Here is a 16673-nt window from a genome sequence, read left to right on the forward strand (position 1 = left end):
GCTCTCTCTCACGCAGGCGCACAACATACGTGCTACTTGGCCGTCGGATGTAGTCCGTGTAGTGTGTTCAAATGCAACTGACACAGGGCGACGTGAGGCGACGTAGACGACGCAACAGTTGGCTTTCGTCGCCACTAGTTCTTTGATGTCGGTTTGGTGTGTCCGCACCTTTACATTGTAGAAGAAAATCGATGGATTAAAGTGTCACAACCCCTGCCACTGACTTTTCATTATCAGGATTTGATCCATTTGGCCCAATGACATTTCTTAAGTCAAGAAGAGCTGCACGATTAAATAATTTCACCCCCATTCAAGTTATCAGAGTGCTAAACAGCTGTGTACAAGGCAAAAAATTCCTCCTGATGAACAGGGCAGGACAAGAACGTCCACATACTTTTGGACAGGTCGTCTTACTGTAGCTGAAGAAAAATCAATGTAAGTGTTAAGCAGATGAGTTACAGACGTGATTCAGAGAGCCAGTACGAGCTGATGTCAGACGATAGATCAGTCCTCAGAGCTCGCAGCGTTCTCTCCTTCTCTTGTTCCATCCTCAGTTTCATCAGCACATGTAGCTTCCTGTTGTGTTGGTCCCCTAGCTGCACATGGACACTCACTGTACGTCTCTGTCCCTCTCAGTACGCTCTCTACAAGAAGATGACCCAGGCTGCCATCTTGATCCAGTCCAAGTTCAGGTCGTACTACGAGCAGAAGCGCTTCCAGCAGAGCCGGCGGGCGGCGGTCCTCATCCAACAGTACTACCGCAGCTACAAGGAATATGAGCGGCTCAAACAGGCTCCGAGAGGCGCCGCCAGCCACAACCCCAAAATCAAGTAAGACCTCATCAACACACCTGTGCAGAACGCTGACCAGGAGCTCACAGAGTTACAGTTTGGTGTGAGTTCAAAATGCAAACCATATAAAATAATGGACGAAGCCACCGTGACGTCATCCATTAGTTTGTGAACTCCTGTCCTGAAGCCTGAACTGGGCTTTTCGGCTGTTGCCATCCTGCATGTTTGGAGCCAGAAGTGACCGTATTTAGATGAGTGACATTGATAACGCTAACACTAGCTGCTAGCATGGTTAGCACAGTGCATCACCAATAGATACTAATGATTGATTTGACGGGATTTGTGTCCATCAGGGGGTCGTTCTTGACGAAGAAACAGGACCAGGCAGCTAGGAAGATCATGAGGTTCCTGCGACGCTGCAGACACAGGTTAAAAACATGAACACATCTTGTTCCATTTTCTCAGAGATATTGTTGGAACGTGATCACATATGTTTTTTGTGTGTGTGTGTGTGTGTGTGTGTTTGTAAAACTCTTCCTGTCGTTTGTCTGCAGGATTAAAGAGCTGAAGCAGACGAGGGAGCTGGAGAGGAGAGGACTGACCACTTAAAGCTTTTCTTAATCTCATCCCTTCTTTCATCTCCCTGGGGACACAGAGGACATGAGGAGAGACAGAGGACACGAGGAGAGACAGAGGAGAGCTTTACTCTGATGTACAAAGGGACAGAAACAAAACAAGGAAGTGAAGTGACTGATAGATGGACGGACGGACGGACGGAGAGATGCCTTACCCCACGCCAACTCTTCTTATTCATCTTCTTCCTTCTTTTAATCTGTCTGTCTGTGTGTCTGTGTGTCTTCTCTCCTGGCTGAATGTAGCTGTCTGTCTGCAGCTTTAAGAGCTCCATCCAAAAATGTCACGCCGTCCTGCTCAGTCTGACAGCCACAAGTTAGGTGGGTTTCTTTGCCCTGAGCGGAGCCTCACAGGCAGCAGAACAAGAAGAAGAGGAGGGAGGGTGGGTCCTGAGGCCTTTCTCAGTACACTCATGTACTCACGTTCAACCTTGACTTTACTGCGACACGTCCCCTCAGAGTTTTTGGGGGGTGAAGTAAAAAGCTTTATTGGGCGTTCACTGCGCTGATGGTAACGTGCAGTCAACAATCAAACTAAATTAATATTCACCACGCTGCCTCTGTTCAATTCATATTTATATATCTGTAGATTTATATTAAAATGTGGTGACACCTGTTCATTGTATAAAAAACCTTCGTCGTTACATCATCATCAAGGGGGAGTCAACAGTGACGAGGTCTGCAGCGTGTGTTTTGATGAAGTAAACGTTACCCTGAGAACTTCACTACCTTGGCGAGACGAGGGGAGACTGCTGTAGACGGCGAACCCTGGCAGGCGTTTGGGGTCACTTTTGCATTGTATTGTGAGATGTTTTTTAAAATGAAGGGAAAATATCTGCGTAGGTGTGGGCGGGGACTAAGGGCTCATTTATGCTCAACTTAAGGCCCTGACACACCAAGCCGACAGTCGGCCGTCGACCAAAGTCGGGCCATCGGTGAGCGTTTGTCACCCTAGTTTTTGCGGTGTGTCCCGCTGCCCACAGACCCGCTGCTTCTTCCCACTTTAACCTGAATAACAAACCGGAGCTAGCTGGGAGCGGCTAGCGGAGCGTTAGCCGCAGCATGACCGGAGGGAAGCACAGCCAGTTAGCCTCCGCTAGTCTCTGAGCTAGCCCCGGCTCTCCGTTTGGATCCAACCGGAGCACCGAGCCCTGGTTTGTTATTCAGGTTAAAGTGGGAAGAAGCAGCGGGTTTATCGGGCAGCTGAGTGAAGTGGAGCCTGCGGAGGAAACACCGGGACCGTCTGGATGTAATAGTCCGTGGAGGTGCTGCGGTGCTCGGCTGCACAGATAGGAAACCCCTCGGCTGACAGGATGTACCACTCTCTCACTCCGCTCTCTCTCACGCAGGCGCACAACATACGTGCTACTTGGCCGTCGGATGTAGTCCGTGTAGATACGTGCTACTTGGCCGTCGGATGTAGTCCGTGTAGTAGGCCGCCATCTACAACACTGCCTCTGTTTAATAGTACAAAATCACGACCTCCTCCACCTCGACTCCACCCTCCGGTGCCATCTATTGGCTGTATCTGTGACATACAGAACGCATGGAAACATTTGAAAATGACAGATCTATGAATATATAAGTCTCAAGTGTGAAGGCAGACTGAGAAAGGCCTCGTCTCTCCTGGGAGGCACAGCTCAGGGCAGGAGAAGCCCAGGAGGGTCCGTGGGTTCAGACTGAAGAGCTGCGTCACATTTTGGGATGGAGTTCTTCATTTGGAGTCTGTGTACTTCAACATGTACATAAGTACTACAAAGCTACTTATAAATATACTCGACACAATCACTTAGAGAAACACACAGAAATATACGTATAAATATAAATATATATATATTCTAATGTTGGACTTTATAGATGCTCTGGATGTTTTTATTTATTACAGCATGAACTGTTCATGTGAGTGTATGAGACTGTGTGTGTGTGTGTGTGTGTGTGTGTGTGTGTGTGTGTGTGTGTGTGTGTGTGTGTGTGCGCTGCACAGACTGTAAGGTCAAGTCTTAAGGAACCCCCCACCCCTCCCCCGACCTCTGACCTCTGACCTGCTTTTAGACAAAACAATCATAAACGGAATGGATTAAAACGTGACGGTTATAAATGTGAGTGTCTGCATGAAATGTTAAACTCTGCTCACAGAGCTGTGATGTACCTGTGATGATGTCACAGATCAGAGGTCAAACCGGGGTTCCCCCTCAAACTTTTTTTTTTAAGCGCGTCCGTCAACTTTTCAGGGCAACAGTGACGGCCGACGCAGCAGCTCGGACGGCGACAGGTCGCTCCGGAAATGACTGCGTCTCTGCTGCTGTTTCCTGTGACTGCTCCACAGCACTTCCTGTATTGTTTTTTTTTTTTTTACGGTGTGCTTCTCTTTGGCACAGACTGAATGATGCTGTGTCGTCAAGGCAACCACAACTTCTAGGACTGAGCATGAGCTTTCCTTATAACCAGATGTTTGACAAGTTTTTCTTTGGCTTGTTTTCAGTTTGACCTGAAATAAGAGATATTCTCTTCTTCTTCTTCTTCTTCTTCTACTACTGCTTCTTCCTCTTCTCATTCTTCTCCTTCTTCTACTACTTCTTTTTCTTCTCCAGCTGTTGCAGTGAAGCTTTGCATGAGTTTGTATTTAATTGTTCTACATTTCAAGACCTTTAAAATGAAATCATTAACATTATTCTACCAGTCAGATGAATAAATCAGCTGTTTGCTACTTGTCTCGGTCTGTTTCCTGTTGGTCCGTCATTTTTTAGTGTCCCCCTGGAGACAGTTCAGTCTGTGCTGCCAGCACAGTTTCTCTATCTGGTTGCCTCCATGTTGCTGATAGTCATGACTGGAGGCTTTATGTTTCAGGGTTGTCTGTCAAGAACGCCTTGTGGGAATTTCTTCAAATTTGGCACAAACGTCCACTTTCAGTCAAGGACAAACAGATTAGAACTCTGTAGTCAAACGTGACTGTGACCATGTGAGCATTTAATTCTCATAACTGCAATATATCAAGGACACCTTGAGGGAATCTTGTAAAATTTGTCACAAACGTCCACTTGGACTGAAGAATAAACTGATTAGAATTTGTTGGTTGAATGTCACGTGTCAGTGTGATGTCACAAAACATGTTTTTGGCCTCATGAATTGATGCACATACAGGAGCGGTAAGTTGAGGCTAACATTTGCATATTTAGCAAGCTAATGCCGAGCATAAGCCGAACATTAGCTTAACAGCTATTCAGCTGGCACTGGACGTCCTCATCAGTTGACGTTAGCATTAGACGTCCTGACACTCACTTTTAGTCACCCGACATCACGACCTAAATTCAACTAAATATAAATGCTGCAACACGGTGTTCAGCTGAGAAAGCACGTTTTTAAAAAACGTATTTTAACTTATAAATAAAAAAACTGTAAAAAGCTTTTGTGAGTTTTGTAAATTTAAAATCAACATTTCATCTGTGTTCGACACATTATGACTTGTTCAGGACTCAAAACACAAAGTTTAGGACTTTTGACTTGTCTGAATTCACTCAGGACTTAGAACTTGCCTGTCTTGACTCAGGACCTGTCTGACTTGACTCAGGACATGTCTGTCTTGACTCAGGACTTGTCAATTGGAACTTGACTTGGGACTTGTCTGTCTTGACTCATGGCTTGTCAGTTGGAACTTGACTCAGGACTAGTCTGACTTGACTCAGGACTTGTCTGTCTTGACTCAGGACCTGTCATTTGGACCTTGACTTGGGACTAGTCTGACTTGATTCAGGACTTGTCTGTCTTGACTCAGGACCTGTCATTTGGACCTTGACTTGGGACTAGTCTGACTTGACTCAGGGCTTGTCAATTGGAACTTGACTTGGGACTAGTCTGACTTGACTCAGGACTTGTCTGTCTTGACTCAGGACCTGTCATTTGGACCTTGACTTGGGACTAGTCTGACTTGACTCAGGACTTGTCAATTGGAACTTGACTTGGGACTAGTCTGACTTGACTCAGGACTTGTCTGTCTTGATTCAGGACTTGTCAATTGGAACTTGACTTGGGACTTGTCTGTCTTGACTCGTGGCTTGTCAGTTAGAACTTGACTCAGGACTTGTCATTTGGACCTTGGCTTGGGACTAGTCTGTCTTGATTCAGGACTTGTCAATTGGAACTTGACTTGGGACTAGTCTGACTTGATTCAGGACTAGTCTGTCTTGATTCAGGACTTGTCTGTCTTGACTCAGGCCTTGTCAGTTGGAACTTGACTTGGGACTTGTCTGTCTTGATTCAGGACTTGTCTGTCTTGACTCAGGGCTTGTCAGTTGGAACTTGACTTGGGACTTGTCTGTCTTGATTCAGGACTTGTCAATTGGAACCTGACTTGGGACTTGTCTGACTTAGGATAATGTCAGGCGCGTCATCAGAAACATGTTCTCTGTCATAAACGTCATGTGATCAGAAAAAGCTGCTTTTGTTTCTTGAAGACTGAAATCTGCTGCCTTAGCAACAGTAACTAAGGGGGGAGGAGCTTATCGTGGGCTGAGTTACCGCGAGACCAAGAGCAGCAGGAGCAGTAGAGGAGCGGAATGGAGGAGGACAAGCAGAACCCGGAGCACCGGAGCAACAAGGTCCGGAGAAGACAAGCAGCAGGCTCGTCCTCTGATAGCAGCGATGTTGAGGTGAGTGTTGATGACGTCATGGATAAAAAGGGCTTGACAGCAGCCACACTAAAGACACGAGGAAGAGTCTCGAGGCTCCGTGGATCATCCGCTCATTCTCTGGTTCCACATCACATCTGGAGAAAGGAAATGTAACAAAGCATAAAGGTTTGGTGTTGGCGGGGATTTGTTTGTTTTTACAGATTTTCCCGCGTGACGCGTTGCGTGTGTTCACGAGGGAGCAAACGGCGCCCTCTCAGGGACTGTTCGTTACTTATTAGGATGGAGGGGTGATTCAAAAAGAGGAGGTGTGTCAGGTATTTCTCAAAAAATACATTTTACACAGCAGATGACTAAAGATAACAAAGGTGGAGCTGTAGAGGCTTTAACAGGTCAATGAAACATCACTGTAGTGAGAAACAAGGCGAACAGAATGAGACGATGGGGCACCACACACACACACACACACACACACACACACACACACACTCTTTTCTGTCATGTTACACTTTGTACGCTGTACTGATGCATTCTCTGATATGTTTATTCCTAAAAACAGTTTTCACAGCGTGACGAGGAGGAGATGTTTCAGAGAGACAGAAATGCAAGAATAAACACCGTTCACAGCATCAACCTGTGTCTGTGTTGTTGTGAACGGAGCTACAATATTATTAGTACTGTCTCCATGGCAATGATAGAAAGGCGGAATTTATACTTCTGCGTTGAAGCTATGCCGTAGCCTGATGTGCACCTCCCCAGAAATGTATCTACAGGTCACAGCGACGCAGCCCTCCTGTCTGTCTCTGTAAGCTGAAACCATTTCCCTCAGTGGAAACAAAGCTTTGATTTACTTTAATTTCACAGATAAGAAACAATAAATTGTGAAGACAATAAAGCCTCCACTAAAATAGCATTTTAAGTCTTGTGTGTGATTTATCCTGGCTTCATATGAGCAGAGGAAATCTCTCTAATTTAGGCTAATCTATACAATGTAAAATGCCATCGGCTTGTGCTAATAATGTTAGCATGTTGTATTTGTTTGGAAAACGTGTTTAGTATAAGACAGTTGTTTTGTCAGTGAACCTTGTGAGCTGTAATGGAGCTGAATTATGTAACGTTACCTTTGTTAAATGTTGCTGTTGTTCCTGGTTTTATATGAGTAGAGGAAAAGTCCGCTAGCTGCTAGGCTAATTTATACAATGTAAAATGCCATAGGCTTGTGCTAAAAACATTAGCATGTTGTATTTGTGGGGAAAATGTGTCCAGATAAAGACAAGTGTTTGTCTGTGAATGCAGAGTGACACAGACACACCACTGCACAAGTACATATGCTCACAATGGTGTAGGCTACGTGCGTAGGGTTTGTCACACATCCTGCTAAACACTACCAGTCACCTAGCGATACAAAATATGATGTTGTCTGCGATATAACATTCTTTAAGTGCATGATATATCGAGTGACTTTCTTCTGTTGAAAATATGTCATGTCTGTTAAGTCATGATCATTTAAAGTGTCCCACCATAACTCAGGCTTCTCTCTCTGTTTGTCTGTTGCTATAGAAACCAAGTGGAAGAGGCGAACTAAAGCATCACTGCTGTCCTTTCTGTGACAAATCCCTCACATCATCCAGAAATTTACAGCTTCATGTAAGAATTCACACTGGAGTGAAACCATACAGGTGTGACCACTGTGAGAAAGCTTTCACCACTCAGGGTCAACTACAAATCCACGGACGCACTCACACTGGAGAGAAACCATACAGCTGTGATCAGTGTGGGAAATCTTTCACTGCTCAAGGTCAACTAAAAATTCACCAACGGACTCATACAGGAGAGAAACCATACAGCTGTAATTTATGTGGGAAAGCTTTTACTGGCTCAGCTGACCTGAAAATCCACCAACACATTCACACTGGAGAGAGACCGTACAGCTGTGACCAGTGTGGGAAAACTTTTATTCTGTCATATCAATTACACATCCACCAGCGTGTTCACACTGGAGAGAAACCACACAGGTGTGAACAGTGTGGGAAAAGTTTTTCTCACAGTGGCTATCTGAAAATCCACCAGCGCATTCACACGGGAGAGAAACCATACAGCTGTGAGCAATGTGAGAAAGCTTTCAACACAAAGAGTAACCTAGAAGTCCACAGCCGTGTTCACACTGGAGAGAAACCCTACGTGTGTGGCCAGTGTGGGAAAGCTTACAGCACTCAGGCGAGTCTAGAAAGACACCAGGGTGTTCACTCTGGAGAAAAACCACACAGGTGTGAACAATGTGGGAAAGGTTTTTCTCACAGTGACACTCTTAAAGTCCACCAAAGCATCCACTCAGGAGACAAACTGTGAAGCTGTGACTAGTGTGACAAAGTCTTCGTCACTCAAGGTCAAGTTAGCTGTGTCCTCCCGCCTCATCTACATGCTCTTATAGCTGTGTTGTTATACTCTGGGTTTCTCTCCATAATGAGAGCTGGTCATCAGTATATAACTAGGGGCTGGTCTAAGGTGAGCCTGAGCCAGCCCTAACTAAAAGCGCCAGTCCAAACTATAAGCATCATCAAAAAGGAAAGTCTTCAGTCTAGTCTTAAAAGTGGAGATGATGTCTGCCTCCTGGACTGAAACAGGAAGACGGTTCCAGAGAAGAGGAGCCTGATAGCTGAAGGCTCTCCCTCCTGATGCACTGCAAATGATTTCCTGCGGAGCCGCCGAGCCGCCTGCCAGACTGAGTGTTAAAGAAACTTGAAAAAGTGCTTCCAGAATTTCTGCTAAGGGTTTTCTTCTCCTGTGATGGACAGGAGTCGAACGAACGATGAAAAATCCAAATCATTTCAAACGGCCGCGGGCTTGACTGCAAAAATCAGATTTCTAGAGAACGCTTGATTCCTTTTTTACTGTCAGTTTTATTTTTATGTGTAGCTGCGACAGAGAATAATTTGTGTTATTTTAACAGGGACCTCACAACCAATCAGAGTGCTCGATGGAAAGTGCTGGACAAAGAAGACAAAGACTGATTGAGTTTTATAGGTTTTTTAAGAAAGGGTGGTAAAAAAAGAGCCTGACCATTCAGAGCTCTGTAAGTTAGGAGAATGATTTTACAGGGAGCCAGTGCAGAGAAGCTAAAACAGGAGAATTATGATCTTGTTTCTTAGTTCCTGTTAGTACACGTGCTGCTGCATTCTGAATTAGCTGGAGAGTTTTTAAGGACTTACTAGAGCTACCTGATAATAGGGAGTTACAGTAATCCAGCCTAGAGGTAACAAAAGCGTGGACCAATTTTTCTGCATCTTTTCGGGTCAGGATAGGCCTAATTTTCGCAATATTACGCAGATGAAAAAATGCAGTCCGTGAGGTTTGTTTTAAATGAGAATTTAAAGACAAATCTTGATCAAATGTTACTCTGAGGTTTCTTACGGTAGTGCTAGAGGCCAGAGCAATACTCTGAGGTTTCTTACGGTAGTGCTAGAGGCCAGAGCAATGCCATCTAGAGAAACTATTAGAGATGTACCGATACCACTTTTTCCTTCCGGATACCGATTCCGATCCCTGAACCTTAGGTATCTGCCGATACCGAGTACCGATCCGATACCAGCGCGTAAAATAAAAATGGATGAGATATGAATTGTTGTATGTCTCAACTTCTAAAACTCTATGTAAAATATTAAGAAATAAATACATAATAGTAGAATGAATGCCATAAAACTTTTTTTTAATTATTATTATCCGGTGTTGACACAGATCAAGACACAGGTTAAAGTGCAGCCACACAATTTGGTAGAAAAGACATTCTAAAGGCTACAGTAGAATGTAGGGCTTGTATTAACAAATACAAACATTTTCACCAGATGACTTAAAGTAAGAAAATTAACAAATAGCGGCGGGGCTTTTACTCACCACAACTGCAGAGGCTCCCAGCTTCATTTGAAACAGACTACATTATAAAAGGTCCGTTATTTATTAATCCCTCTGTATCTTTATATTTTTACTTTATATCCACTCCCGTTGCTTTGATAAAGTTAATACATCGCACTGTCATTTCAAACTCAACACTTCCTGAACTTGTTTCAAATTAAAAGCCCCTTATAACCTTGGCTGAGAGAATCCCTCCATTTTCTAAATAGGCTTTTATTCTGAAACATTTGTAGGAACTTGGTTGTGGAGGATACAGTAGCTTGTATGTTTACATACGGCACTTAAAATGTAGCTCCTGCCGTCTGCTGACGCTTTTACGTTACTACAACAACATTTCAGCTGGCACATGAACAGACACAGTGACTGAATAAAAATAGGACAAGAATAACCCAATGACATCAAACACGTTGTGAAAGACGACCGGGGGGATAATTGGTGTGGACCATCGTGTAGTGTGTCATGTCTGTCGGCCAAGTCACGGCACAATTTTATGACTCCACAATTGTGTAATGCTCATCCAGGTTTTTATGTCTTTAAGGCAGTTATGGAGTTTAGTTAATTGATTACTTTCTTCTGGCTTCATAGATAAATACAGCTGTGTATCATTCGCATAACAATGGAAATTTACAGAGTGATTTCTAATGATGTTACCTAAAGGAAGCATATATAGAGTAAATAGGATTGGTCCAAGCACAGAACCTTGTGGAACTCCAAAACAAACTTTAGTACGTAAGGATGATTCATTATGAACGTGAACAAACTGAAAACGATCAAATAAATAAGATTTAAACCAGCTCAGTGCAGAACCTTTTAGGCCAATTAAGTGATCCAGTCTCTGCAGTAGAATTTGATGGTCAATAGTGTCAAACGCCGCACTAAGATCTAATAAAACAAGTACAGAGACAAGTCCTTTGTCTGAAGCAATCAGAAGGTCATTTGTAATTTTAACTAGTGCTGTCTCAGTGCTATGATGCACTCTAAATCCTGACTGAAATTCCTCAAATAAATTATTATCATGGAGAAAATCACACAGCTGGTCTGCGACTACTTTCTCAAGGATCTTTGACATAAAGGGAAGATTAGATATTGGTCTATAGTTGGCTAACACCTCTGGATCCAGGGTGGGCTTTTTTAGTAGAGGTTTAATTACAGCTACCTTAAAAGACTGTGGTACATAGCCTGCTAATAAGGATATATTGATCATATCTAATATATGAGTGTTAACTAAAGGAAAGACCTCCTTAAGTAGCCTAGTTGGGATGGGGTCTAAGAGACACGTTGATGATTTAGATGAAGAAATCATTGAGGTAGGGGGCAGTAGTGGAGGGTTTGTTGAGTGCGACCTGTCTGACAACAACAAACTCTTCTGTCTCAACATTTCTCCTGTTAAACATCTTCAAACTCTGATCGCTCGTCCTTTGTTGACTTTGTCCAAAAAAGGTTTTCTATGTTTAATACGTTGATTCATCAGATCTATTCCATAAAATGTTTCATTCAGAAGTTCAAACATAAAATTGATGTGGATTTACAACCTGAAATTGTCTCATTGATTGTGGAGCTGCTTCACACACTGAGCTGCTGCTGCACAGAGCACCTCACCTCAGGGTTCAGGTGGAGCAGGAAGTGGCGTGGCCTAATGTCAGACAACAGTGACTGGTTGAGGTGTATATTTACAGGCATATTCTGTTTGTAGCGTACATGACACACCCTTACAAACCACGCCCACCACTGGTACAAGACCACCAACATGATGGAAAATCCAGAAATATCTTTCTGGATTAAAAATATAAAATGTATAAAAAAGTAAGGCACTAAAATGAATGAACTGTACACACAAGCCTATGTACAATATATATACAATACATTTATAGATGTGAAACTGTGGAACCCCCCTCCTTTCCTCTTACCGGTCTCCTTTGCTCTCCTGTCATTCATTCAGCCAAGTCTCTGTGAAGCACATCATGCTACACTCCCGGTACACCCTCTGCAGTCTGGTCAGCGCCATGGGTTCTTCTATCTTATTAGGGAGAGATCTTACGTTCCCTGTCATAACGGATGGTATAGATGGTTTGTACCATCTTTTCTGCTTCTGACGCTTTACTCCAGCTCTGCACCCCCGCCTCCTTCTCCGTAACTCCTTGGGGATCTCCTGTCTCTTGTTGGGGAGTACACAAGTGTGGCACAGCACCAACAGCTGATCATGGGCGTAAACAATCGAGCCATGGCTGAATGAGTCGAACCAGTGAGATTGGCAAAGAAAAAACAACAACAAAAAACACACTTAAAGCACAGAAAGGGGTCGGAGCTACTGTAACCAGCTGCCACTCAAGAGGAGCCATCTAATGTTAACCACCTCTGTCTTAACTAACACCTCAGAGCTAGCTAGCTGCTAACTTAGCATTAGCATAAGTAACAAGATGTAGCCTTCCCATTACACAGAGGTGTCCTGTTTTAAAAGAAAATATGCCAGGCTGGTTGGAAAAGTATGTTTTCTTTGAAAAAACTGTGGTGATTTTTTTTTTTTGTCCTTAAAAATTTGTGCCGACTTACAGAAAAGATGGCATGTTTTCTTTTCTTCTTCTAAAATTGTAAAAAAAAAAAAAAAATACACATATATATATATATACTTAAAACATTTTTGGTGATATTTGTCTTTTTTGTGATTTTTCAGAAACGTGGCATGTTTTACTTAAAAAGAATCTCTACTTTTTTTCTTTAAAAGTTTTGTCATTTTTAAAAGAAAACGTTGCATGTTTACTTTAAAACCTTTTATTTATCTATTTATTTTTTTGTCTTTCAATTATTTGGTGGCACGTTTCCTTTAAAATTCACCAAAATGACACCATTTATCAGCCAGAAACTGTAAAAACAGAAATCATTGTTAGATTTTCAAATTTCCGACTGTAATTGGACGCATCACGTGTGACAAATGCTTCTGTAAAAACATTTAAATAAATAAATGTGAGCTTGAAATAGTGATATTGAATAAACTGTTTGTATGAACTGTTAATTAAACTGAGGCTTTTTTTTCAACTCCAGGTTTCTGTCTTCAACTTTTAACTTTCAGACATCAAAAGCTAAGTTATAAAAATCTATTATATGGTGGAGGGAGGTTGGTGGATTTTCCCCCAGTAACTCAGGGAGGCTCGAGGAAAAATATTTGGAGCTTCAGGGAGGGTAAAAAAAAAAAGTTGCACCCAGTCACCCCTTCCTCTGATAAATAAAGAACAGTCCCTAAAGTTCTATAGATCCCCCATTCAACTTTTCTATTCAAGCAACTTGAGAAGAACTCATTACTTTCTGGCGGGAAATCTTCTTCCTTAGCAGCAGTAACTTAGAGGGGCGGGGCTTATAACAGGAAGGCTTCTTAAGACTCAGCCCAGGACATCAGAGTCCATGAGAGAGGAGGAGCAGGAGGAGCAGTAGAAAATGAAACTTTTCTACAAATGAATCACATTGAACAAAGATCATATGTCTTTAACTTGCTTATAATGCAGGAATGAAATATGTTGCCCTTAGTACATAACCATACCAACTTATTGGGCTTTAAATTTTGTCTTATGAAGTATTATCAGTTTAAATTCTCATCAAGTATACTTGTAATGAAACCATGTACATTTTGACAAAGTGCTTGAATATTACCTTGCTGAAAATATCAGTTATGGGTTAATTCTGTGTCCCTCAATGAGTGCGTAGCCTTCTTTGAGAAAGGCTCTTTTCCCATTTCTTCTGGCTTCTTGCACCTTGGGCCACAGCTTAGCCGGGGCTTCACGATCCTCCTTTGAAAAGTCCTCCTTGAACTGAATGTTCATCTCTTTGCAGACTCTCGCCTCTTGATTTTTTCCAAATCTCATCTTGAATAGTTGGCATTGCGAACTGTATGATTATTGGTCTGGGCATTTTGTTGGTAGTGGCATCATTCTTCTTTCCCAAGCGATGTACTGTGTCCACTGTCTCACCAAGTTTATCCACTGACAGTGGAATCACCCGGGTAAGGATTCCAATCACCACCTCTCTTGTGTTTTCTTCTTCTTTTTCAGGAAGACCTATTAGCCTGAGGTCCCATCTTCTTTTGTATCTGGCATGCTCCAAACACGCCTGTCTCAAGGAGATGTTTTCCTTTTTCAGGCACATTATTTCTTCTTTCATTTTACCGATTTAATCTTTATTTTCTTTTATGGCTTGAGTATTGGCTTCCATCCGACTTTCAAAGACTTTGAGTCGTTCATCTTGATCATCAAATCTCGTTTTGTATTTCTTTTTTTGGGATTGGGACTGGGTAATAGTTAGGGTGCACCGGTACAGGTAACCCACGGTACGGTCCGTACCTCGGTTTTTGTGTCACAGTTCCGGTCCCGTTTCTGTTTTGTGCCTAAAAAGAACAATTTTCCCCCCAAAATTATCTCTTTATTTTGCTTGTCAGCAAAAACTGCATTTCGCTGTAAACAAATTCCAGTATCACTTGACATGCTGCTGTGTTGCCTATTCAAGTGATGGAATTTGTTATTTACATGACAACGCCTGAACGCAACACAGGCTCCGCTCCATAGACTGTGTATTTAGTAGGGGTTCTGGCCGGGCTCGGGTATAACTGTCGGTCAGGAAAATGCGGCCCGGGCCGTGCTCTTGTGTGCTGGTCTGTGTGTGCACATCGGGGTCGAACTCCGTCTTGCGGAATGGCAGCGCTGGTTATCCGCTGCGTGCTCCGCCGTACGTCAATACCCACCGGCTGCGTTTCCTGTGCGGAGCAGTGCAGCTCTGCCGGAAGACATCTCGGTGCACCGCCATGATTAATTTCTCCTCTTCCATGGTGTCAACAGGGTGAAATGACGTCTGAAAACCTCTGACCTGTTGACTTCAGGCCTGCCTCTGCCCATTATGACGTTTTCAAGGTGCAGTGCAGGGAAATCTGATCCGCTGTGAACACTTGTGTATTTTATTTTGAAAAAAACTAAACCTTTATTTTGTTTATGTGCACGACTTCCTGCCCTGCATGATCTGCTCTGTGCTCAATTGCTGTGTTGTGCTCCGGCGTCTGGCAAAAATAGAAGTCCAGCGTATCTGTTGCGGAGGGCTCCGCAGTGCCGGAGCTGTGACGGAGCCGGAACGCAGCACAGCTGCAGTCGGGTGGAATCAGCTCCGCTCAGCTGTCGGCTGCTGCTGCGAGAGATCAAATTTCATTGGGGGCGGGGAAAAGTGCGAGGGAGTCAGCAGTCATTCAGTTTGTTGCCCGAGTAACTTCTTGGTGTCCTTCTGCTTCTCTATTCTTCTTGTGTAACCTTGTGTGTATTGGTGGTTAATACAGCAGTACTGCCTCCTAGTGGATTGGAAGCGCATTACACCTATAATGGGCTTTTATTGGGAAAAATGGATCAAATGCGACCCCCAGTGGTAATATTAGGTATATAATTCGATATATCGGTTTGGTTAGATATTTGGCTTTAAATCAAACCAGTTGGAAAATTTTCAAACCAGCACAAGCCTAGTGTGTGCTTGTGCAGACTTTTGGCAAAATCTTCCTCCATCGTGTCGATGTCTTCATCATCACAGGCCTCCTTGACAGCTAACAGGTTGTAGTCGTGGTCTGGAAGTCCGGTACCCACTTAGCTAGCAGCCCGGTTAGCATTAGCCATCTCCTTCACATTCGGAGGAGCAATTAAGGCGTTTATCTCAACAAGCCCAAACCTTGTGAATTTTGGTGTGAATATCTACACATTGGGAGGTTTTTTGTGGAAGTTAACGGTTTTTCAGGACGTAATCTGACAGTGTTTACCGGAGCCTGCAAAATGATAGTGTTTACGCCGCCATCTCAGATCTCCCTTCGAAAATCCCTTTTGTATGACAGTTATCATAGCATGTACGTTTGCTTATTTGAGATGTTGAAAAAACTAGGGATGCACCGATAGGGATTTTTCTTATTGAAAAAACTAGGGATGCACCGATAGGGATTTTTCTTAATCGATACTGATAACTGATAAATTCACATTTTTGTATTTTAAAAGAAGTGTATAACTTGTAGTTAATGTTCACCTGAGGGTCAGAAAGGCTGATTTAATATTCCACAGCTCTGACCGAACCAAATCAAACTGACTTCATTTGACACATTTTAATCAGTATTAAATGTAACGTTAACGTTAAGACAGAGAATGATGATGATGATGATGATGATGATGAAGCCCAGTGTTACTGTGTAATTCTCTGTATGAACTACACTGCAGAGTGGAGTCTCTACTAACAGACAAACACTGACAGCTGATGAACATCAACATCAGCAGCTCCGCCTTACATCTGCTGGATCACATGTTTATATCGTCACGCCCAGGCGCCGTCTCAACGTCCCATCATACATCAGCCTACAGCTACTGTTGATTCACCTCACACATTAACACTCAGCTCAGACACACACACGCAGTCAGAGAGGTAACGATACAAATAATGTCTAACTGTAGCACCACATGGCGAGCGGTTATTAATCTGTTTAACTACAGAGGCGAGCCTTTTAAAAGCTCAGTGTTGGATGTTAGCCGTTGCTGCTAATTAGCTCGTGCTAACACTCTGGAGACAGTCCTTCAGTGCTGTGTCTATAAAGCGGGATATATAACCTGTTCACCGGTTCCAGGGAGTTTGTTGATCTGGGGGTTGTCGGGTGGTCAGACATCAGACCCTCGGTGTAATCCTGTTGTCTTCCTCTGAAACTGTGAAAGACATCCACACTG

General features: G+C 43.3%; 3 protein-coding genes across 6 annotated transcripts in view; all 3 read left to right on the top strand.

The window, feature by feature from the left end:
* camta2 (calmodulin binding transcription activator 2) overlaps positions 1-2813 on the top strand; it is a 22558-nt gene extending 19745 nt beyond the window's left edge. For both annotated transcript variants that reach the window (XM_050067417.1, XM_050067418.1), the window contains 3 exons: positions 637-830; positions 1145-1219; positions 1346-2813. In XM_050067417.1, coding sequence (XP_049923374.1) covers positions 637-830; positions 1145-1219; positions 1346-1400 — 324 coding nt within the window. In that variant the 3' untranslated portion in view covers positions 1401-2813. The remainder of the gene's footprint in view (positions 1-636; positions 831-1144; positions 1220-1345) is intronic.
* A 3129-nt stretch (positions 2814-5942) lies between these two features.
* The window catches only part of LOC126404301 (zinc finger protein 501-like), an 87235-nt gene continuing 76504 nt past the window's right edge, over positions 5943-16673 (top strand). For all 3 annotated transcript variants that reach the window (XM_050067450.1, XM_050067449.1, XM_050067451.1), the window contains exon 1: positions 5943-6069. In XM_050067450.1, coding sequence (XP_049923407.1) covers positions 5977-6069 — 93 coding nt within the window. In that variant the 5' untranslated portion in view covers positions 5943-5976. The remainder of the gene's footprint in view (positions 6070-16673) is intronic.
* Positions 6088-8958, top strand: LOC126404642 (zinc finger protein 239-like). Its single transcript, XM_050068022.1, has 2 exons — positions 6088-6135; positions 7609-8958. Exons 1-2 carry the CDS (start codon positions 6088-6090, stop codon positions 8395-8397), a joined length of 837 nt encoding a protein of 278 aa, XP_049923979.1. The 3' UTR covers positions 8398-8958.

The sequence above is a fragment of the Epinephelus moara genome, chromosome 17, assembly GCF_006386435.1.
Source record: "Epinephelus moara isolate mb chromosome 17, YSFRI_EMoa_1.0, whole genome shotgun sequence".
In the NCBI taxonomy this organism is placed as follows: Eukaryota; Metazoa; Chordata; class Actinopteri; order Perciformes; family Serranidae; genus Epinephelus; species Epinephelus moara.